The sequence below is a fragment of the Mesoplodon bidens genome, assembly GCF_964165515.1.
Source record: "Mesoplodon bidens genome assembly, chromosome: X".
Taxonomy (NCBI): domain Eukaryota; kingdom Metazoa; phylum Chordata; class Mammalia; order Artiodactyla; family Ziphiidae; genus Mesoplodon; species Mesoplodon bidens.
Window position 1 is genome coordinate 1857987 of NC_138163.1, and position 23159 is coordinate 1881145.

General features: G+C 37.1%; 1 protein-coding gene across 1 annotated transcript in view; it reads left to right on the forward strand.

Moving 5' to 3' along the window:
• Window positions 1-797: 797 nt before the first annotated feature.
• Window positions 798-23159, forward strand: part of GABRA3 (gamma-aminobutyric acid type A receptor subunit alpha3) — a gene marked incomplete at both ends in the record, with an annotated part of 136867 nt that continues 114505 nt past the window's right edge. Inside the window, one exon of the mRNA XM_081222527.1 lies at window positions 798-976. Coding sequence (XP_081078653.1) covers window positions 798-976 — 179 coding nt within the window. The remainder of the gene's footprint in view (window positions 977-23159) is intronic.

Consider the following 23159-nt stretch of genomic DNA (forward strand, 5'->3'; position numbering starts at 1 on the left):
GCATATAGGCAACTGAAAATTGCATAATTCTGTCATCAGTATAATTTGCTGACCACGTAGGGACTTCTGTACCAGGAGACTAGGCTTGGATTTCTTCTTTATGTTGTGGCTCCTGTATGGGACTGGTTTTGCCCTCAAATATCTCTTTATGGGAAAACATTGCATTCCTATTCAGGAATCATGGTGTCTCATCATGCAGCATTTTCTCAACCCGATTCAGAGGATACAGTCCATCTTCTCCAGGCCCTTTGATATTTTGGAAAACTGCTTAACTGTATCAAGATGAGAATCAATCCCAAAAATTCTATAAAGGGACTCCAGGTCTTAATATTCTAGGATTTTCTACAGTATTATACAATTATTCATGGAAAAAACATTTGTGATAGTAAAAAATCAAACAGGATGGGGGAAAAATAAAATGAAGACATGAGAGATTATGTTAAGATCTCAGATTATAAGAGGTAACTGAGGCTAAGAGAAGTTCTGTGACTCACCTAGTTACAAGAAGACAGGGAAAAAGATGGCGTTGTAACCTAAGACTTCCAATTACTGATTTAGAGTCTTTATACTACCCTCTACTAGTTGGGCTCTGGTATAATCAAGAGAGGGATATGCCAGGAGTGAATTTTGATGGCATTAATGAACTGCAGAAGGAGGACTGTCACAGTAAGCATTTAGTAGCTGTATATTCTGGAAGTTAAATGGCTCTAATAGAATTGAATAAAATCTTTTTTTTTCACCACTTCTTCCTCCTTCCCTTTGTCTTCTACTCCTTTCCCCTTCCTCTTTCCCTGAACATGGAACTCACAGGTCTCTCCAAGTTGGTGCCTAAGAAGATGATAATCACACAAATAAGTCAGTTCTGCATGACTAGCCTTGGGCTTCTCTTCCTGATTAATATTCTCCCTGGAACAACTGGCCAAGGGGAATCAAGGCGACAAGAACCTGGGGACTTTGTGAAGCAGGATATTGGCGGGTAAGTACCCTTAACTCCTAGAACAAAAGAAGACTGTGATAAATTATTGCCTTTGACCAGAGCTTTTTTTTTTAATTGAAGAATAGTTGAGTTACAATATTGTGTTAATTTCAGGTATAGAGCAAACTGATTCAGTTATATAAATATTCTTTTTTTCAGATTATTTTCCATTATTGGTTGTTACAAGATATTGAATATTGTTCCCTGTGATATACAGTAAATCCTTGTTGCTTATCTGTTTTATATATAGTAGTGTGTATCTGTTAATTCCATACTCCTAATTTATCCCTCTCCCTCCCTTTCCCCTTTGGTAACCACGAGTTTGTTTTCTATCTCTGTGAGTCTGTTTCTGTTGCATATGTAGATTCATTTGTTAATGAGGGAAACTTGTAAGAAGTAAGGGAAGTGAGATAGGGAAGGAGCAAAAGTAAAACAAAGGTGTGATTTCACTTGAAGTGTAGCTTCCATTTTACCCCATGGGGAGATATGGAGCATGAATGGCACTATAGTTTTGGCAAGGGGCCTGGCTTTTGTAGCTTCATCTCAGTCAGTCATTGTCCTCCCAGGCATTTTAGAGTGAGATGGTTCCCTTCAGCTGATGGTAATACCCTGAAGTAGCAGGGGGATGGTTTTACTGGCATAGTAAAAGAAATCTTGACGTAGTAGTAACAGTAAATACTATATTTGGTTTCTTCATGCTTTTATGGCTATGCTTTCTACCCTTCACTTTACAGATTCAATCAATCCCTAAAATCTGTCATTTCTTCCTCCCACATCCCTTGGATTCATCTACTTTTTTCCAACTTTCCTGCTACCGCCCTAGTTTAATCCGATGTTGTCTTCCACTTGGACTACTGCAAGGGTCTCTAATTAGTTTTACTTCCTAAAGTCTGTAGCCAGTGTTTCTTCTACAATGCATGTTGCATTATATCTGTCCTATTTAGAGTTACTTAATGACTTTCTATTATCCCTAAAGTCCCAACTCCTTAATATGATTTTATAAGACCCAGTATGACCTAGCCTCCACCCATTTGTCACCCTTATTTCTTAGTCCTCCTGTCACCAAACTCTATGTTCTTCAGCTATTTTGAACTTCTTTTGACTTTAAAAGTCAACCTCATTCAGAGAATATCATTACTAGAAACCAACGCCTTAGCTTCTACATATTTCAATATTACAGAGGAGATTTTATTCTTTGGTAGTGTTTGTTGTTGTTTTACATTTGGCTATTGTCCCATATACTTGGAAGCATTAGGACTTGTTCCCAATTATTTTTGCAGAGTTGATTATCTTAATGTACTCTGAGTCTTTCCATCTTCTATCAGCATTTTCAACAATAATCTCTGGGGCTGAGGGCTACACAACTGGACTGATATGTCCTTAGAAACGTGGCCCATGAGGCCCTTTCTGTTCTTTATCCCAGTGTGGAAAAAAAAAAGACTAATTCTGCCTTATTAACTTCTCATGTATGTGATTTCATTGGGCATGATAGATGTTCTAAATAAGATGGAAGTTCTAAATAAATGAATCTTACCTCTTCAAATGTTAAAGTCTTTTTAATTTTAACTCTGAGAATTAAAGTTCTCTAAAAATGTATTGCATGCTATCTAATAATCCTAAACAAGGATTTTGAACAGAATAGTCCCACTTCTTGGTGACTCACTGATCATCATAAAGAGCATTCATTGTGTTTATCCTATATCTGCTATTTTTCTTTTTGTGTCTCCATCCTCAGGGTCAGTTGTCACCTCTCCTGTTTACATCGGTTTGCTTGTGTCCTGTTGGTGCTTAGAAAATCAGATAATCAAGCCTTTTAATAATTATATTAAAGAGAAGGCCAAAACATCCTGCTTGAAAAAGCAGAGACTGTTGAGGATTACTGGTTTATTGACCAGTACTTTGTTCTAACATGTACTAATCATGTTCTAAATGCAATGGTTCTCAATGTTTGGTCTGTGTAAGCAAGGAAGCAGGCTCCACACGTGGAGAATTTGATTTAGTAGCTCTGGGGCTAGTGCCTAAAATTTGCATTTTTATCAAGTGCCCCACATGATTCTGATGTAAGGAATCTTCGAACAATACTTTGGGGACACAGTCCTTGTTTTCAAAGAACTTACAGTATAGTTAGGAATATGAGATTCTGAAATCTTAGAATAGCAGACATGGGAAAATGAGAGCATCTAGTCTGATTCCTCATTTTGTGCATGAAGAAATTGAGTTCCAGAAAAGGAAATTTACTTTTCTAAGACTTTACAGAAAATTAATAGTAGAGCTAGGTCTAGCACACCAGTCTCTGATTCCAAGTCCCTTTTTTATTTTAAAGAAAAGCTACAGGGAACAATTTCAGCTTCATGTAATAAAGGAATTTCTTATACTCCTGCTTCCTCATTTGACCATTAACAAATGAGAACTATATGTGTGAACAGTGTTAGGTTGGAGCATTGTGAAAATGTCATTTCTCTGGGTCAAAATGGTTGAATATATGCAATTTCATGATGGGTCAACCTCAGTAGCAAGTAAATGCCAAATGGATATTCTGTCCAGGTCTGACTGCGATTTGTTGAAACTTGAGATGTGTATCAGTCAGGATCCCAAAGAATACAGATGGGACATTTCAAATAAGACTATTTGAGGAGGGTACATTTGCAAAGGACCTAACAGTAAAGGTATGGTCTGGGTGTAGATACACCCCCAACAGATACAGCAAGAACCTAAGGCCAGCAGTAGGTATGTCATGTAAAACAAGTTTACTTAAGAGGTGAAGAGATTTTTAGTGGAGGAGATTTCACAGGGAGAGAGCCATTAGATTACATACCCAGACTTTCCCTTCTTTTTCCCTCTGTCTTCTGAAGCCAGAGGCTGTGGCAGCCCTGCTGATATAGTTCATATAGCTTACCATTATAAGAAAGAGAACAGGGTGAAGAGTGCATAATATATCTGGAAGGGGAAATGAAAGACACTGGGCACAAGGCTGTACATTTACATGACACCATATCACCACTATTTCTGCATCAAGATTACATAGTGCTGGCAGTGGTGAGAGCAGATACTTTGAATTTAAGAGGAAATGGTTGAACTGTTGATTCGTTGTCTCTTTGTCACATTCATAGTCTGACTTGGTGCCATGTTCCACAGGTCCTTGTAAGTGTCTGCTTTCATTGTGAAATATATTTTCTCAGTTCTCTTAATCTCAGAATAAACTGGCACCTGTGGCCACACATGTAAATACTAAGTTACTAAGAGAAACATGAAGGACTTGGTTTTTATTTTACTTTAATTCAGTGAATAATGTGGACAGGCATGGCACATGTTGAGTGGGAATGTCTCAAGCTAATTTTGACTTGAATTATAAGTATGCAAAATCTAATCTCTACCATGTGTATATAATCTCTATTATGGAATCAATACATTAATACTTTTACCATTCAATCACCAAATCTTAAAATTTACGAATCAGATTTGGGACCTGAGAAGCTGTAAGTCCTAAGCTCCTACCCTGATCAAGAATCCCTCTTGTATTATGCTTTATGATTGACCTACCAGTTTGAATCCCTCCAGTAGTAAACTGCATTATTACCACGGGCATATAGCTCTAGGGATTGGAAAGCACTTCCTATATTGAGCAGAAGTCCACATTCCTCTAACGCCTACCAGTTTTAGGCCCCTATGGCACTTGCTTCCTTTTCCACATAACAGGTCTCAGAGCTACTCCATGCTTTGTCTACAGGATAACTCTTATTACTTTCAACTATTCTCCTGTCATGATATGATTTTCCAGACATTGCTTAAAACTGAACACTCTCCTTTGTTCTCTAATTAGATTTTTTTGAAACTTAGTTCAATACTTTATTCTTATTTATAGTTTTCATATCCTATCCTATTACTTTAAAACTTATGTTTAAATAACTCTTACTATGTACCAAGCACTATTCTAAGTGCTTTACATAGGTTAATCCATATAATCCTTATAACAGACCTGCTACCTAGGTGCTGCTATTATTCCTGTTTCACAGATAAAACATGGAGACACGGAGAGGTCAAGTAACTTGCCAAACCTCACACAGTTAAAACGTGGCAGAGCCAGGACTGAAACCCAGACAGTCTGGCTCCAGAGTACATGCTATTAATTGCTACAATGTATTGCTTTTCATGTGTTTGGTCACTTTTAAGTATGACTTAGGCACATGTCCATTTATTTTGTGTACATGAACATCTACTTATGTATAGTAATCCCTCAATTTCTGAATACTTAATATCTCAGCCATATGACTGCCTAGCCTGTGCTAAAATGGGGCAAGTATAATTTTCTTATAGGACCTAGAGGAATAAGAAATATCATTTTCCATTTTGAAGTAGAAGTGTAGAATTTGTAACACAGGGCAGAGCTGGACATTTGAAGCCAGGATCAAGAATATTTGGTAGATGACACTATGACTTCCTATTGTATCATGTCAGGAGGCAAGGTCGTCTCAGTATTACTGATGCTAAATGTGATCTCTTGGTTGAGGTGATGACTGTCAGGACTCTCCATTGTAAGGATACTAGTCACTAGGATTGATTGAGAGATTTGAGGCCGTGACCAGCTCATTGCTTTGGTCGCGGCCATGGTTGTGGGGTAGAGAGTAAATAATAGTGGGGAAGAGAATATGCCTAGTACTGTAGTTTCCCTTCTTTTGTGTCATAATTCTTTTCTCCACATAGGCAGTGTTATAAATGGTTCTCAGGCTGGCCTATGAAAGTCCACTTAATGAGAAATGTTGCTGAAATAGTGCTCGTGCATTGGCAATTACAGTCATTCAGATAAATTATGAGAAATAAAGACTTGTGTAGCCTTGCCTGGAAAAGTAGCTACCCTTTATGGCATTGTTTCAAAGGAAGAATGTGCCTTTAATTCTTTGCAAACTTTGGAATACAACCCATTTTAAGTTAGGGTACGCCTGCTGATGTTCACGTATGAAATCATATCTCTAAGGTCTAGTACCTTGTTATTTAATCATTCACAAGATACAGTAGTCAGATCTTCTCATGTGTTTCTGTGAAGCAGTGACTTTTAGTTACTAACAAGGTATGAAGGACTTGGTTTTTATTTTACTTTAATTCAGCAAATAGTGTGAACAGGTGGACCACATAGCGAATGGGTGTGTCTTAAGCTAATACTTCTTTAGTTTCATAACCAGTCTATAGAAGCCATTTAAGAAAAAGAGTTGTCTTTTTGAGATAGATTGGACATATTCTAGTCAAAAATCAGTTTGTTCTTTTTTCTTTAAGTGGCTTCTGTAAAAACAGTAGAATGTATGTTATTGAATTCCAGGTGTTTCTCATTCCCTTCCCAGTATATAACTGGTATCCCTAGTGCAGAATTTTTAGCTAGACCTTTCCACTTATTGGAATGACTGGACTTGGAAAATGAAAACATGGGGAGTATTGGGAAATGGTGAATAATCTGATATGGCTATGATTTCTGGTCAGAAAGAGAAGTAGTGGAATTTACACCTGTAAAAGTATATTGAGAATAGATTGCAGACTCACAGAAAGCCATGAATATCAGTCCAAGGAGTTGGATTTTATTTGGTAACCACGAAGACTTATGAAAGGTCTGTGAGCATTGCAGATACGTGATCTGGAAAGGAATTTTTAAAAATACATTTTTTAATTGAGATATAATTGGCATACAACATTGTGTAAGTTTAAGGTGTAAAATGTTTTGATTTGATACATTTATATATTGCAATATGATTATAGTAGAGTTAGCTAATGCCTTTTTGATGTCACATATTTATCATTTCTTTTGTGTTGAGAACAGTTAAGATTTAGTCTCTTAGTAACCTTGAAGTTTATAATATAATATTGTTTATTATAATCACTATGTTGTATATTAGAGCTCCAGAACTTGTTTATCTACTACTTGTAAGTTTGTACCTTTAAACAACATCTCCCCATTTCCTCACCAACCCTAGCCTCTGGTAACTACCATTCTACTGTCGTTTGCACAAGTTCAGTCGTTTTAGATTCCACATATAAGTGAGATCATACAGTATTTGTCCTTCTCTAACTTATCTCACTTAGCACAATGCCTTCAAGGTCCATCCATGTTGTCACAAATGGCAGGATTGACTTCTTTCTCATACACATGCCATATTCTTTTGTATATGTGTGTGTGTTTGTGTGTGTATGTGTATATCTCACATTTTCTTTTCCATTGGTGGACACTTAGGTTGTTTCCGTACCTTTTTTATTGTGAATAATGCTGCAGTGAACATGGGGGTGCAGATTTCCCTGTGCAATACTGATTTTAATTCCTCCAGATATACACCCAGAAGTGGAATTTCTGGATAATATGGTAATACAATATTTACTTTTTGAGTAATAACCATACTGTTTTCCATAATAGCTATACCAATTTACATTCCCACAAAGAATGCACAAGGGTTCTTATTTCTCCACATCCTTGCCAAAATTTGTTATCTCTTGTCTTTTGGATGAAAAGCCATCCTAACAGTCAAGTTGATGTCTCATTGTGGTTTTGATTTGCATTTCCCTGATGGTTAGTGATGTTGAACACATTTTCACACACCTGATGGCCATTTGTATGTCTTCTTTGGAAAAACGCCTATTCAGGTCCTTTGCCCATTTTTTAAATTGGATTATTTTCCCTTTTGCTATTGAGTTGTATGAGTTCTTTATATATTATGAATATTAATTCCTAATCAGATATATGGTTTGGGAGTATTTCCTCCCATTCTGTAGGTTTTCTTTTCCATTTATTGCTTGTTTCCTTTGCTGTTCAGAAGCTTTTTAGTTTAATGTAGGCCAGCTTGTTTATTTTAATGTTTGTTGCCTGTGCTATTGGTGACTTATCAAAAAAATTATTGCCAAGACCAATGTCAAGGCTCTTTTCCCCTATGTTTTCTTCAAGGAGATTTACAGTTTCAGATATTACATTTAAATCTTTGATCCATTTCAAGTTAATTTTATGTGAGTGGTGTAAGGTAGGGGTTCAGTTTTATTCTTTTTCAAGTGGATATCCAGTTTTCCCAATATCATTTATTGAAGAGACTGTCCTTTCCCCAATGTGTGTTCTTGGCTCCATCATCAAAAATTAGTCGAGTATATTTGTGAGGTTTTATATCTGGGCTCTTTATTTTGTTCCACTGATCTATGTGCCTATTTTTATGCCAGTAACATACAATTTTGATTACTATAGCTTTGTAATATAGCTTGAAATCAGGTATTGTTATACCTCCAGCTTTGTTCTTCTTTCTCAGGATTGCTTTGGCTATTCAGGGTCTTTTGTGGTCTGAAACAAATTGTAGAATAGTTTTTCCTATTTTTGTGAATAGGAATGTCTTTGGAATTTTGACTGGGATTACATTGAATCTGTAGATCATTATGGGTAGTATGGACATATTTACAGTATTAATCTTCGAATCCAGGAACCTGAGATATCTTTTTATTTATTTGTGTCTTCTCTAATCTCTTTCAATCAATGTCTTATAGTTTACAGTGTACAGGTCTTTCACCTCCTTGGTTAAACTTATTCCTCAATAATTCATTATTTTCAATGCTATTGTAAATGGGATTGCTTTCTTAACTTCTCTTTCAGATAATTCATTGTTAGTGTATAGAAATGCAACTGATTTCTGTGTCTTGATTTTGTATCCTAAGACTTTACTGAATTCATTTATTTGTTCTAACAGTTTTTTAGTGGAGTCTTCAAGGTTTTCTACATGTAAGATTATATCATCTGCAAACAAATGATTTTACTTCTCCTTTCTGATATGTGTGTTATTTCTTTTTCTTGCCTAATTGCTCTGGCTAGAACTTTTATTATTATGTTGAATACAAATGGTAAGAACGGGCATCTCTGTATTGATCTTAAAAACGAAAGAGTTTTAATTTATTACCACTGAGTATGATGTTATTTGTGGGCTTGTCATAGATGACCTTTATTATGCTAAGGAATATTCCTTCTATACCCAATTTGATGAACATTTTCATCATGAAATGATGTTGTATTTGTCAAATACTTTTTCTGCCTCGAGATGATTATATCATATTTATTTTTCATTCTATTAATGTGGTGTATTACATTTGTTGTTTTGCATGTGTTAAACCATCCTTGCATCCCAGGGCTAAATCTCACTTGATCATGGTGAATGATTTTTTCAATGTGCTTTTGAAAACAGTTTGCTAATATTTTGTTGAGAATTTTTACATCTTTATCAGGGATATTTGTCTGTAATTTTATTTTCTTGTGGTGTCTTATTTGGCTTTGATATCAGGGTAATCCTGGCTGCATAAAATGAATTTGGGAATGTTCCCTCCTCTTCAGATGTTTGCAACAGTTTGAGAAGGATTGGTGTTAATTCTTCTTTAAATGTTTGGTAGAATTCACGGGTGAAACCATCTGATCCTTAGCTTTTCTGTGTTTGGGAGTTTTCTGGTTACTGATTCAATCTCCTTAATTGTTATGGGCTTCTTTAGATTTTCTATTTATTCATGATTCATTTTTAGGTAGGTCATATGTTTCTAGGAATTTGTCCATTTCTTCTCAGTTATCCAGTTTGTTGGCATATAATTGTAGTCTCATAATTTTTTATATTTCTGTGCTATCAGTTGTAATATCTCCCCTTTCATTTCTAGTTTTATTCATTTGAATCTTCTTTCTTTTTTTTTTTTTTTTTTTTTTTGCAGTACGCGGGCCTCTCACCGTTGTGGCCTCTCCTGCTGCGGAGCACAGGCTCCGGACGCTCAGGCTAAGCAGCCATGGCTCACGGGCCTAGCCACTCCGCGGCATGTGGGATCTTCCCGGACCGGGGCATGAACCCGTGTCCCCTGCATCAGCAGGCGGATTCTCAACCACTGCGCCACCAGGGAAGCCCCTGAGTCTTCTTTCTTGTTTTCTTAGTTAATCTGGCTAAAGCCTTGCCAATTTTGTTTATCTTTTCAAAGTGCCAGCTTAGTTTCATTTATCTTTTCTATTGTTTTTCTGGTCTCTATTTCATTTATTTCTGCTCTGATCTTTGATAATTCCTTCCTTCTGTTAACTTTCGGCTTAGTTTGTTCTTCTATTTCTAGCTTATTTGAGATCTTTCTTGTTTCTTAAAGTAGGCATTTATTGCTATACACGTCCCTCTGGGAACTGCTTTTGCAGCATCCCACATGTTTTAATATATTGTGCTTCCATTTTCGTTTGTTTCAAAATATTTCTTGATTTCCGTGTTGATTTCTTCTTTAACCCATTTGTTGTTCAGAAGCATGTTGTTCCATTGCCACATACTTGCAATTTTCCAGCATTCCTCCTGTTATTGATTTCTAGTTTCATACTTCTGTGGTTGGAAAACATAGTTTTTATGATTTCAGTCTTCTTAAATTTGCTAAGACATGTTTTATGATATATTACATGAACTATCCTGGAGAATGTTCTGTGTGTGCTAGAGAAAATGTGTGTTCTTCTGCTGTTGGACGGAATGTTCTGTAAATGTCTGTTTGGTTTATTTGGTCCAAAGTATCATTCAGATCCATTATTTCCTTATTGATTTTCTATTTGAATGATGGATCCATTGTTGAAAATGAGGTATTGAAGTCCCCTACTATTATTTCATTGCTGTCTATTTTTTCCCTTCAGATCCATTGATAACTGTTTAATATATTTATGTGCTACAATATTGAGTGTGCATGAGTTTACAATTGTTATATCCTTGTGATGAATTGACCCCTTTATCATTATATAATGACCTCCTTGTATCCTGTTACAGTTTTTGACTTAAAGTCTCTTTTGTCTGATGTAAATATAGCTACCCCTGCTGTCTTTTGATTTCCATTTGCTTGAAATACCTTCATCCCTTCACTTTCAGCCTGTGAGTGTACTTAATGCTTAAGTGAGCCTCTTATAGGCATCATATAGATGGGCCTTGGTATTTGTTGTTGTTGTTGTTTTTATCCATTTAGCTTCTTTGTGTCTCTTAATTGAAGAATTTAAAACATTTATATTTAAAGAAATGAATGGATAAAGACTTACTATCACTAAATTTTGATAATGATTTCTGATTGTTTTGAAGTTCCTTAGTTTCCTTCCTCCTCTCTTGCTGTCTTTCTTTGTTAGTTGATGATTGTTTTAGTGGTTTGCTTTGATTCTTTTCTCTATATTGTTTGTGTATCTATTACAGGTTTTTGATCTGTGGTTACCATGAGGCTTTCATAATGTATCTTATAATCATCTATTTTAAGCTGATAACAACTTCAATTGCATAAGAAAGTTTTACACATTTACTTGCCCCCCGCAGTTTATATTGATGCCTTACTTGTCATCTTTTTATGTTATGTATCTATCAATGTAATATTATAGCTGTAACTATTTTCTTTTTTTCCTATCAGACAAAATATATTTTATTTTATTATGCTTCTTCTTCAAGATTAACATCTTTCTTTATTTAAAAAATTTTTTTTGAAATATGGTTGATTTATAATGTGTTAGTTTCAGGTATACAGCTCAGTAACTCATATATGTATAACTGAGTTATATATATATATATATATATATATATATATATATATATATATATATATATATATATTCTTTTTTATAATCTCATCCATTATAGGTCATTACAAGATATTGAATATAGTTCCCTATGCTATACAGTAGGTCCTTGTTGGTTATCTATTTTATATAGAGTAGTAGGTATATTTTTATCCCAAACTCCTAATTTATCCCTCCCCCCTTCCCCTTTGGTAACCATAAGTTTGTTTTCTATGTCTGTGAGTCTGCTTCTGTTTTGTAAATAAGTTCATTTTTATCATTTTTTTAGATTCCACATATAAGTGATATCATATGATATTTGTCTTTCTCTTTCTGACTTACTTCACTTAGTATAATCTCTTGGTCCATCCATGTTGCTGCAAGTGGCATTATTTCATTCTTTTCATGGCTGAGAAATATTCCATTGTGTGTGTATGTATGTGTATATGCATGTATGTGTGTGTGTGTGTGTGTGTGTGTGTATATATATATATATATATATATATATCATCTTCTTTATACATTCATCTGTTGATGGAAAACTTAGGTTGCTTCCATGTCTTGGCTACTGTAAATAGTGCTAAAGTGAACAGTGAGGTGCATGTATCTTTGCAAATTATGGTTTTCTCCGGATGTATGCCCAGGAGTGGGATTGTAGGATCAATAATATGGTAGCTGTATTTTCAGTTTATTAAGGAACCTCCATACTGTTCTCCCTAGTGGCTGTACCAATTTACACTCCCACCAGCAGTGTAGGAGGGTTCCTTTTTCTCCACACCCTCTCCAGCATTTATTATTTGTAGATATTTTGATGTTGGTCATTCTGACTTGTATGAGGTGATACTGGTGTGGTGTATTGTATTTTGATTTGCATTTCCCAATACTTAGCAGTGTTGTGCATCTTTTTATATGCCTTTCCGCCAACTGTATGTCTTCTTTTGAGAAATGTCTTTTTAGACCTTCTGCCCATTTTTTGATTAGGTTGTTTGTTTTTTGCTATTGAGCTGTTTGTATATGTTGAAAATTAATCCCTTTCAATCATATCATTTGCAAATATTTTCTTCCATTCTGTAGGTTGTCTTTTTGTTTTGTTTATGGTTTCCTTTGCTGTGCAAAAGCTTTCAACTTTAATTAGGTCCCATTTATTTATTTCTGTTTTTATTTCCATTACTCTAGGAGACGGATCCAAAAAGGTATTGACGCAATTTATGTCAAAGAGTATTCTGCCTAAGTTTTCCTCTAGGAATTTTATATTATCTGGTCTTATTTTTAGGTCTTTAATCCATTTTGAGTTTATTTTTGTGTATAGTGTGAGGGAGTGTTTTAACTTCATTGATTTACATGTGGTGGTCCAATGTTCCCCTGCCACTTGCTGAAGAGACTGTCTTTTCTGCAGTGTATATTCTTGCCTGCCTTGTCATAGATTAGTTCACCATATGTGCATGAGTTTATTTCTGGGCTTTCTATCCTGTTCCATTGACCTATGTCTGTTTTAAATGCCAGTATACTGTAGCTTTGTAGTATAGTCTGAAGTCAGGGAGCCTGATTCCTCAAGCTCCGTTTTTGTTTCTCAAGATTGCCTTGGCTATTCAGGGTCTTTTGTGTTTCCATAAAAATTAAAACTTTTTGTTCCAGTTCTGTGAAAAATGCCATTTGTAATTTGAAAAGGATTGCATTGAATCTGTAGATTGCCTTGGGTAGTATAGTCATTTTGACAATATTAATTCTTCCAATCCAAGAACATGGTTTATCTTTCCATCTGTCTGTGTTGTCTTTGATTTCTTTCATCAGCATCTTATAGTTTTGGGAGTACAGGTGTTTTGCTTCCTTTGGTAGGTTTATTCCTAGGTATTTTATTCTTTTTGATGCAATGGTAAATGGGATTGTTTCCTTAATTTCTCTTTCTGACCTTACATTGTTAGTGTATAGAAATGCAACAGATTTCTGTGTATTAAGTTTGTACCCTGCAACTTTACCAAAATCATTGATGAACTCTAGTAGTTTTCTTGTAGCATCTTTAGGACTTTCTATGTATAGTATCATGTCATCTGCAAACAGTGACAGTTTTACTTCTTCTTTTCCAATTTGTATTCCTTTTATTTCTCTTTCTTCTCTGATTTCCATGGCTAAGACTTCCAAAACTATGTTGAATGAAAGTGGTGAGAGTGGACATCCTTGTCTTGTTCCTGATCTTAGAGGAAATGCTTTCAGCTTTTCACCATTGAGTATGATATTACCTGTGGGTTTGTCATATATGGCCTTTATTATGTTAAGGTATGTTACCTCTATGTCCACTTTCTGCAGAGTTGTTATCATAAATGGATGTTGAATTTTATCAAAACCTTTTTCCGCATCTATTGAGATGATCATAAGGTTTTTATTCTTTGATTTGTTAATGTGGTATATCATACTGATTGATTTGTGAATATTGAAAAATCCTTGCATCCCTGAGATAAATCCCACTTGATCATGTGTATGACCCTCTTAATGTATTGTTGGATTTGGTTTGCTAGTATTTTGTTGAGGATTTTTGCATCAATGTTCATCAGTGATATTGGCCTGTAATTTTCTTTTTTTGTGATATCTTTGTCTGGTTTTGGTATCAGGGTGATGGTGGCCTTATGGAATGAGTTTGTAAGTATTATTTCCTCTGCAAGTTTTTGGAATAGTTTCAGAAGCATAGGTGTTAATTCTTCTCTAAATGTTTGATAGAATTTGCCTGTGAAGCCATCTGGTCCTGGACTTTTGTTTGTTGGGAGTTTTTAAATCACAGATTCAATTTCAGTACTTGTAATTGTTCTGTTCATATTTTCTATTTCTTCCTGGTTCAGTCTTGGGAGATCATACCTTTCTAAGAATTTGTTCATTTCTTCTATGTTGTCCATTTTATTGGCAAATAGGTGCTTGTAGTAGTCTTTTATGGTCCTTTGTATTTCTGTGGTGTTGGTTGTAACTTCTTTTTCATTTCCAATTTTATTGATTTGGGCCCTCTCCCTTTTTTTCTTGATAAGTCTGGCTAAAGGTTTATCAATTTTTTTTCCTTTCAAAGAACCAGCTTTTAGTTTCATTGACCTTTTCTATTGTTTTTTAGTCTATTTCATTTATTTCTGCTCTGATCTTTATGGTTTCTTTACTTATACTAACTTTGAGTTTTGTTTGTTCTTTTTTCTCTAGTTGCTTCAGGTGTAACGTTAGGTTGTTCATTTGAAATTTTTCTTTTTCTGGAGGTAAGCGTGTATCTCTATTAACTTCCCTCTTAGAACTGTTCTGTTGCACCCCATAAGTTTTGGATCATTGTGTTTTCATTTTCATTTGTCTCTAGGTATTTTTTGATTTCCTCTTTGATTTCTTCAATGATCCATTGGTTGTTTCATGGCATTTTGTTTAACCTCCACCTGTTAGTATTTTTTGAAGTTTTTTCTTGTAGTTGATTTCTAGCTTCATAATGTTGTGGCTAGAAAAGATGCTTGATATGATTTCAGTTTTCTTAAATTTACTGAGTCTTGCTTTTTGGGCCAGCATGTGATCTATCCTGGAGAATGTTCCATGTGCACTTCAAAAGAATGTGTACTCTGCTGCTTTTGGATGAAACACCCTGTAGATATCAGTTAAGTCCATATGGTTTAATGCATCATTTAAGGCCTGTTTTCCTTACTGATTTCCTGTCTGGATCATCTGTCCATTGATGTAAGTGGGGTGCTAAAATCTCCCAGTATTATTGTGTTACTGTCGATTTCTCCCTTTATGTCTGTTAACATTTGCCTTCTATATTGAGGTGCTCTGACATTGGGTGCATATGTATTTACAATTGTTACATCTTCTTCTTGGATTGATCCCTTGATTATGTAGTGTCCTTTGTCTCTTGTCCTTCTTTGTCTCTTTAAAGACTTTAGTCTTTGAAGTCTATTTTGTCTGCTATGAGTATTACTCCTCCAGCTTTCTTTTGATTTCCATTTGCATGGAATACCTTTTCCATCCCCTCACTTTCCGTCTGTATGTGTCTCTAGTTCTGAAGTGGGTCTATTGTACACAACATTTATACAGGTCTTGTTTTTGTATCCATTCAGCCAGTCTGTGTCTTTTTGTTGGAGCATTTAATCTGTTTAAATTTAGGTTAATCATTGATATGTATATTCTTACTGCCATTTTGTTAATTGTTTTGGATTTGTTTTTGTAGGTCTTTTTTCTTCCTTTCCTCTTTTGTTCTCTTGTGATTTGTTGACTATTTTAGTGTTGTGTTTGGATTACTGTTTCTTATTTGTGTATATATCTATTATATATTTTTGGTTTGTGTTTACCATGAGGTTTTGATATAACAGTCTACATATATGCATGATTGTTTTAAATTGCTGATCTCTTAATTTCAAATGCATTGGAAATATCCAGCATTTGTACTCTCCTCCTCTCACTATTACTGGTTTAGATATCATATTTGTGTGTGGATGATTTCCTACCTTTATTGTATTTTTGCCTTTATTAGTGAGCTTTCCCATTTCATAATTTTCTTGTTTCTAGTTGTGGCCTTTTCTTTTCCACCTACAGAAGTTCCTTTAGCATTTGTTGTAAAGCTAGTTTGGTGGTGCTGAATTCTTTTAGCTTTTGCTTGTCTGTAAAACTTTTGATGTCTCCATCAAATCTGAATGAGAGCCTTGCTGGGTAGAGTATTTTTGGTTGTAGGTTTTTCCCTTTCATCACTTAAAATATATCATGCCACTCCCTTCTGGCCTGCAGAGTTTCTGCTGAAAAATCAGCTGATAACCTTATGGGGTTTCCCTTGTATGTTATTTGTTGCTTTTAAAATTTTCTCTTTATCTTAATTTTTGTCAGTTTGATTACTATGTGTCTCAGCATGTTCCTCCTTTGCTTGATCCTGTATGGTACTCTCTGTGATTCCTGGACTTGGGTGATTGCTTCCTTTCCCATGTTAGGGATGTTTTCAGCTATTCTCTTTTCAAATATCTTCTCAGGTCCTTTCTCTCCCTCTACTCTTTCTGGGATCCCTATAATGTGAATATTGCTGCATTTGACATTGTCCCAGAAATCTCTTAAACTGTCCTCATTTTTTTTTCATTCTTTTTTCTTTATTCTGTTCCATGGCAGTTATTTCCACCACTCTGTCTTCCAGCTCATGTATCCTTTCTTCTGCCTCATTTATTCTGCTATTGATTCCTTCTAGCATATTTTTCATTTCAGTTATTGTATTCTTCAACTGTTCAGTTGTTCTTTATTTTTTCTAATTCTTTGTTAAAAACTTCTTGTAACTTCTTGCTTTGTGCATCCATTATTTTTGCAGGATCTTGGATCATCTTTATGATCATTACTTTGAATTCTTTATCTGGTAAATTGCCTACCTCCATGTCACTTAGTCGTTCTTTGGGGGTTTTATCTTATTCCTTCGTCTGCAACATATTCCTCTGCTGTCTCACTTTTTTTAAACCTTCTATTTGTGTTTTTATGTATGTGGAAGGTTAGTTATGTTTCTCCAGCTTGGAGAAGTGGCCATCTGTATGGGATGTGCTATATGCCCCAGTAGTACTCTCTCATCACCCATGGGCCAGGGACCAGCTGGTCCCAAGGTAGATTCTGACCTGTGTTTGCGAACTCAGTTCCACAGGCTGTGGGACTGTATATTTCTTGCTTCTGGTGTCTGCCCCCTGGTGGGTGAGGCTGGTCTAGAGGTTCCTGCAGGCTTCCTGGTGGGAGGGACTGGTGCCTGCCCACTGGTGTGTGGAGTTGTGTCTTGGCTCTCTGGTGGGCAGTGCCATGTCAAGGGGAGTGTCTAGAGCTGGCTGTGAGCTCAGGAAGTCTTTAGGCAGCCTGTCTGTTGATGGATGGGACTATGTTCCTGCCCCATTGGCTGTTTGACCCAAAGTGTCCCAGCACTGGAGTCTACAGGCTGTTGAATTGGGCCAGGTCTTGGTGCTAATGTCCAAGCAAGATGTCAGCCTTCAGATGGGTACTCCCAGGTATGTTCATCTCCAGCTTTTGTGTCCCAAGAAAACCACAGTTGCCCTCTGCCAAGACCAGCGAGTAGGTCTGCCCCAGGTTCCTATGAAGTTACTGCTTTTGCCCTGTGTCCTGGTGCATGCAAGACCTTGTGTGTGTCCTCCAAGAGTAGAGTCTCTGTTTCCCCTCTGTTTGTTTTTTATTTTGTTTTATATTGGTGTATAGCTGGTTAACAATGTTGTGTTAGTTTTGGGTGTACAACAAAGTGATTCAGTTATACATATACCTGTACCTATTCTTTTTAAAGTTCTTTTCCCATTTAGGTTATTACAAAATATTGAGCCATACAGCACTTTTTTCATTCTAATTTCTTTCTTTTAATTCTCCTCTGACTGGATAATATCAAACTATCTGTCTTCAAGCTCACAGATTCTTTCTTCTGCCTGATTGAGCATACTGTTGAAGCTGTCTATTGCATTTTTCATTTTATCCATTGTATTCATCTTCAGAACTTCTGTTTGGTTCATTTTTTTAAAATTTCTGTTTCTTTGTTGAGTTTCTCATTTTGTTCATGTATTGTTTTCCTGAGTACATTGATTTGTCTGTGTTCACTTGAATCTCATTGAGCATCCTTAAAATTATTATTATTATTAATTATACACACAAAAATTCAGGCTGGTTGTTACCTATAGGGGAACAGGAGGGGCTGGGTTGGATTAGAAAAGTACGCACAGGGGCTTTTGGGGTTCTGGTTATTTGGTTACATAGAGGTTCACTTTATAATAATTGAACACTATGCAGATATGCATTTTTATACTTTTCTCAATGTACAGTTCACAAATCTCTAAAATATAAAACTTTTATGAGTTTTAAAATTGTACAACAATGATGTCAAATTATACATATCCTTTTGAAGCCCAATGTTATTCAGATTTTTGATTTTGGGCTTTATCTGGCTTGATACATGTCAATGTAATTTATTCATTTTCATTGCTGTTTAGGATCATATGCATAAGCCAGAGTTTACACTTTCATTCTCTAACTGAGTGTTATTTCATATTTATGTTTTGCAATTAAAACAGTACAGTAGAGAAAACTTGGTACTTTCCTCCTTATGCTCAAGCGAGAAGGTTTCTAGTAGAGTCGAATGGACTTGAAATTGCTGAGTCACAAGGACTGTACATCTTCAACTCCGTTAGATCCTGTCAAATTGCTCCTGGAAGTAATTGCATCATCTGACCCTCAGAATAATTCCTGGTCCCTACACGTTCCCCAGTATTTGCTATTACCAAACTTTTCAGCCTTTACACATATGCTGGCTATGAGATGAATCCCCTTGGTGTTTTAACTTGCATCTTCCCAGTTACTAGTAACGTTGAGCATCTTTTCTTGTGTCTTGACATTTCTGGATCCTCTTTCATGAACCATCTGTTCTTATCCCTTGCCCATTTTCAATTGAGCTGTTTCTCTTTTTCTAATTGGCATGTAGGAGTTCTTTATATTTTGAATTCTTTTTCAGATAACTCACAGATCTCCATTTCTTTGGGGTCAGTTATTGGAGTATTATTTTGTTCCTTTAGTGGTATCACATTTCCTTACTTTTTCATGTTTCTGATGGGTTTGTATTGATGTCTGTGCATTTAAGGGTGCACTCATCTCTTCCATTCTTTTTGGACTGGCTACAGTAGTGAAAGGCTTTCACCTGGAGGTAGCTTTAAAAGGCACCAGCTGAGTGGGATGCAGCATCCTTGGTTACTGGGGAGGCACAGTGGCGTAGTCTCCATGCTGCTCCATTGGCAGACATTGCCATTGGCCAGACTGTGGGGGTCTTCTGTGGCCAAGGCTGAAGAGGACCTGCAGGTGACAATGGCAGATAGGGCTATTGGAATCTTCAGAGGTTAAGGCTCCTGGGGTCTTTCTGTTCTCGCCCCTTATTTTTTTTTGCCCATGGGAGGATGTTCTAGCTGAGGAGATCCTTCTCAATGCCTGGTCTGGCATGCTGACACACAGAGCCCTCAGAGCCAAAGCCCGAGGACCCAGTGCACATGGGACTAACACAGCACCTGGGTCCTGGAGCACAGGTGCACTTGCTGCAACTATATCACTGGTTTCTAGGGTGTGGGCATGTGTAGATATCCCATGGAACCAGTACCTGGGCCTCAGGGGCTCACCGCTGTGACTCTGGCTGGTAGGGAGAGGGCAGAATGCAGCAGTTCCACAAGCCATGGGATGACAAGGTACAATGGTGGCTTGAGCCCAGGGGCCAGGGTACAGTAGTAGCATAGCCTGGGGATGGTGGGACAAAGTTTCAACTCTGGCCCCAGGGGGAAGTTGCAGGATAGCAGTAACACAACTCTGGTAGTAGTCTGTTAAAGCTATGTGTTGGGATCCAGGGACCTGGGCACAGGGCAGTGGCAGCACAGTGCTGGCAATGATGGTCAGAGCTGTGACCTGGAACCCAGGGGATGGGGCTCAGGGCAGTGGCTACCTAGTCCCAGCTATCATGTGTCAGAGCCCTAACCTGAAACCTGAGGGGAGAGCTCAGGTCAGTGGTAACACACCTGGGAATGATGTTTCAAAGCGTTGATATGGGATGGGGGTCGGTGGAGAGCTCAGGGTAGAGGTAGCCTGGTTTCAGCAGTGATGGGCCAGAGCCACAACCTGGAATCCAGAGTTCAGGGTTCAGGGCAGTGGAGCCCACCTCAGCAATGACAGTTCAGAGTCTTGACCTCGGATGGGGGTGTGTGGCCCAGGGCAGCAGCTGCATCCCATGCAATGAAGACCCAGAGCCACAACCTGGAATGCAGTGGGTGAGTCCCAGATGGCAGCATCAGGACCCTGATAATGGAGGTCTAAGAGTGACTTGGGACCCAAGAGGTGGGCCTCAGGGCAATTTTAGCACCACTGGCAATGATGATTCAGAGCCTTGTCCTGGAACTTGGTGGGTGGGACTCGGGGCAGCAGCAGGAAAGCCTGGATAATGGCAGCCAAAGTGTGACTTATAACGAAGGGGGCTAGGCCAGGGCAGAAGAGGCTTTCCTGGTGAAGGTGGGACAAAGCCTTGACTGTGGCCAGGGGAGGGTGAAGAGCAGAGGCAGCTCCAAACTGTATATGGCAAGATGCTGTGGCATCTGATTTCTAAGAGTGGGGCACAGCAGGAGCTGGGGACCCTGAGGGCAAGTCTCACCTCAGTGACAGCTCCAGGGAGAAGAGATGCAGAAGGGGCCACTCCATTTTATCAAGTGACATCAGAATCAGGAAAGACTGTGGGAGACCTCTGTAGCAAAAGCTGCAAATGTCCACAGTGGTGAGGCTTGCTGGGGTTCTCCTGCCCTCCTTCTCCCTGTGTGGTGAACTTCCTCAGAGGTGATTCTTCCAGGTGCAGAGCAGGTCCTGACTGGGAGATGAGGTGACATAGGTAGCATGCTTCCTGTACTTTTCTATGTGGCCATCCTTGGTTTTTGAGCTCCTCAGATTTTTGCTACTGCTTGTTTTCTAGAGCTTTCCCTTAGCTGTTTCCTTCTGTTTGTAGTTATTTATTGTTCTTATGGATTTGTGTGTGTGTGTGTGTGTGTGTGTGTGTGTGTAATGAGGAGACGAGCTTTGAGAGCTCTCCAACTTGTTGACATTACCTTCTGCATAGTAATTTTGAATTTTCTTTATTTTTAAAATCTGTTCTCCCCCAGGAGATATACAGTATTAGGGAAAATGTCATCCTTTTAATGAAGTAAATTTATCCTCTCTTTAGGTTGTTTTATGAACTGTATCAGCAACTCCACATCTGCGCCTCTTCTGCTTCCCCCTGACATAAACACATCAGGGTCCTTCCTCAATGTAGTTGAACTAATACTATTACTTATTACTTACCCTGAACTTAATCACTCGGTGAGCTTAACTTTTCCCATAGCATAGAAGTGCATGTCTTTCAAAGGTGTCTCATTACATTTTCAGGAGTTTGGGGGAAAAGGAATGATCAACCTCAATGTATGTTGAGCTTTACCATTTACAAAGCAATTTTATGTTTATTATCTTATTTACTTATTTCTTCCAAAAGCTTTATAACTTGGGGAATTATCTCTATTTCACAGGCAAGGAAATAGTTCACATGATCAGTTAGTGGCAGAATCGGGACTAAAACTCTGTTCATTTGACCCTAGTTCTTTGGATTTACCACTCTTCCATTTTTAAGACTAGAAAAATGACTAAACTTGCCTAACCTATAGATACTGTATTAGTAACATCATTTTCATTTTAAATGATGCATTATTAATATCATATTTAGTCCAGCCAGTAATGACAGATATAAGGCAAAACAAGCATGGTTATTGCATCAGTCTCATCAACTTAATAAGCATGTAGCTTTAAACAATCCCTTTCTTTTTTTGGTGTCTTAGGTTGTCCATCTGCAAAATGAAGGGAAAATAATTATATGATCTCTAAGGTCCTCCATAATCCTGACATACTATGATTCTTTGTTGTTCCCCCAGACTATTTTGGATGGGTACAAACTACAGAATCTTCAGCTTGTTGCACTTCAGTTATTTAAGAGAGAGTTCTAACTTGGGTTCTAGATTAAACAAGATTCCAGCTCCCCCTGCAATAATTTACCACATAAGAAGAAAAATTTATCAGAAATCAAGTGCAAAATCATAGATAAATCTATTGAAAATTGTTTTGGAATGATATTTAGCATTGATTTTTGACTTAAATTTTAAAAGTTATTAGTGAAGAATGCTGCTAACTATCAACACAGAGTCAGAAAGGGATGGAAATGCATCATCAAGGAAGTTATTATTTCAGTAAGAGAGGCAGCACAGTATATTGGCCCTATATTCGGGAATTCTGGATCCAAATTTTAACTTTTCCATTAACACTCAGTGTGGTTAAAACTTATGTTCAGGGACTTTACAATTCCCATCTATAAATCCACCTGGAGTAGATATCTCTGAAGCCCTTTATAGCTTGCTATGACTCTGAGGATTCTACTTTTTATCCCCTTCCAGTAATCAAAAAATTGGCTTTTCATTCAATTCATAGACCTATTTCCCAGAAATCAAACTAGGCTAACCAGGGTTATGATTCCCCACAGTGAGAGTTAAGGGAAAATGAGAAAGAGGTTTTCACAAAATCAATTGAGCTCCCGTAGCCTCTCTCCCCACAGCCCATGTAAGATGGATTCAGAATATTGGTGATTAAGTCAAATGTGAGCCAAGACCTGACAGGGTGTCTGTTTTTATCTCTTCAGCATATTGATGTCAGTTTGTTAGCTCTGCACTACAGTTTCCTTCTTTCTTCTCCCTTCCAAATGAGGTATCTGTATCACTTCTGGTACTCTTCACTAAACCAGCCAATCACCTCTAGTCTTCACTGGTTTCCAGTGCTTCTTGACCGAAGCTTTCCTTATGGCTTTGGCTGATGGCGGTGCCAATATTTTGTTGTGACTATTGACATTTGAATTATGCATTTGAGTACATAAACTACTGTTTTACAAAAGAGAAAACAAACTTTGAATACTTCTAGATATTAAGTATTAAGTCTGGAAATTTTAATGTATTATTTAATATTGATACAACATATCAGTGAAGTTATTTTAATTTTAAAGATGAGAAAGCTATTACTAGAGGTGTTATGTGACTTGCTTAAGGTCACTCAACCAATAAATTCAAATTCATGTCTCCAGACTTTTTAAGCCTAGGTACCTTTTTCATTCCACTT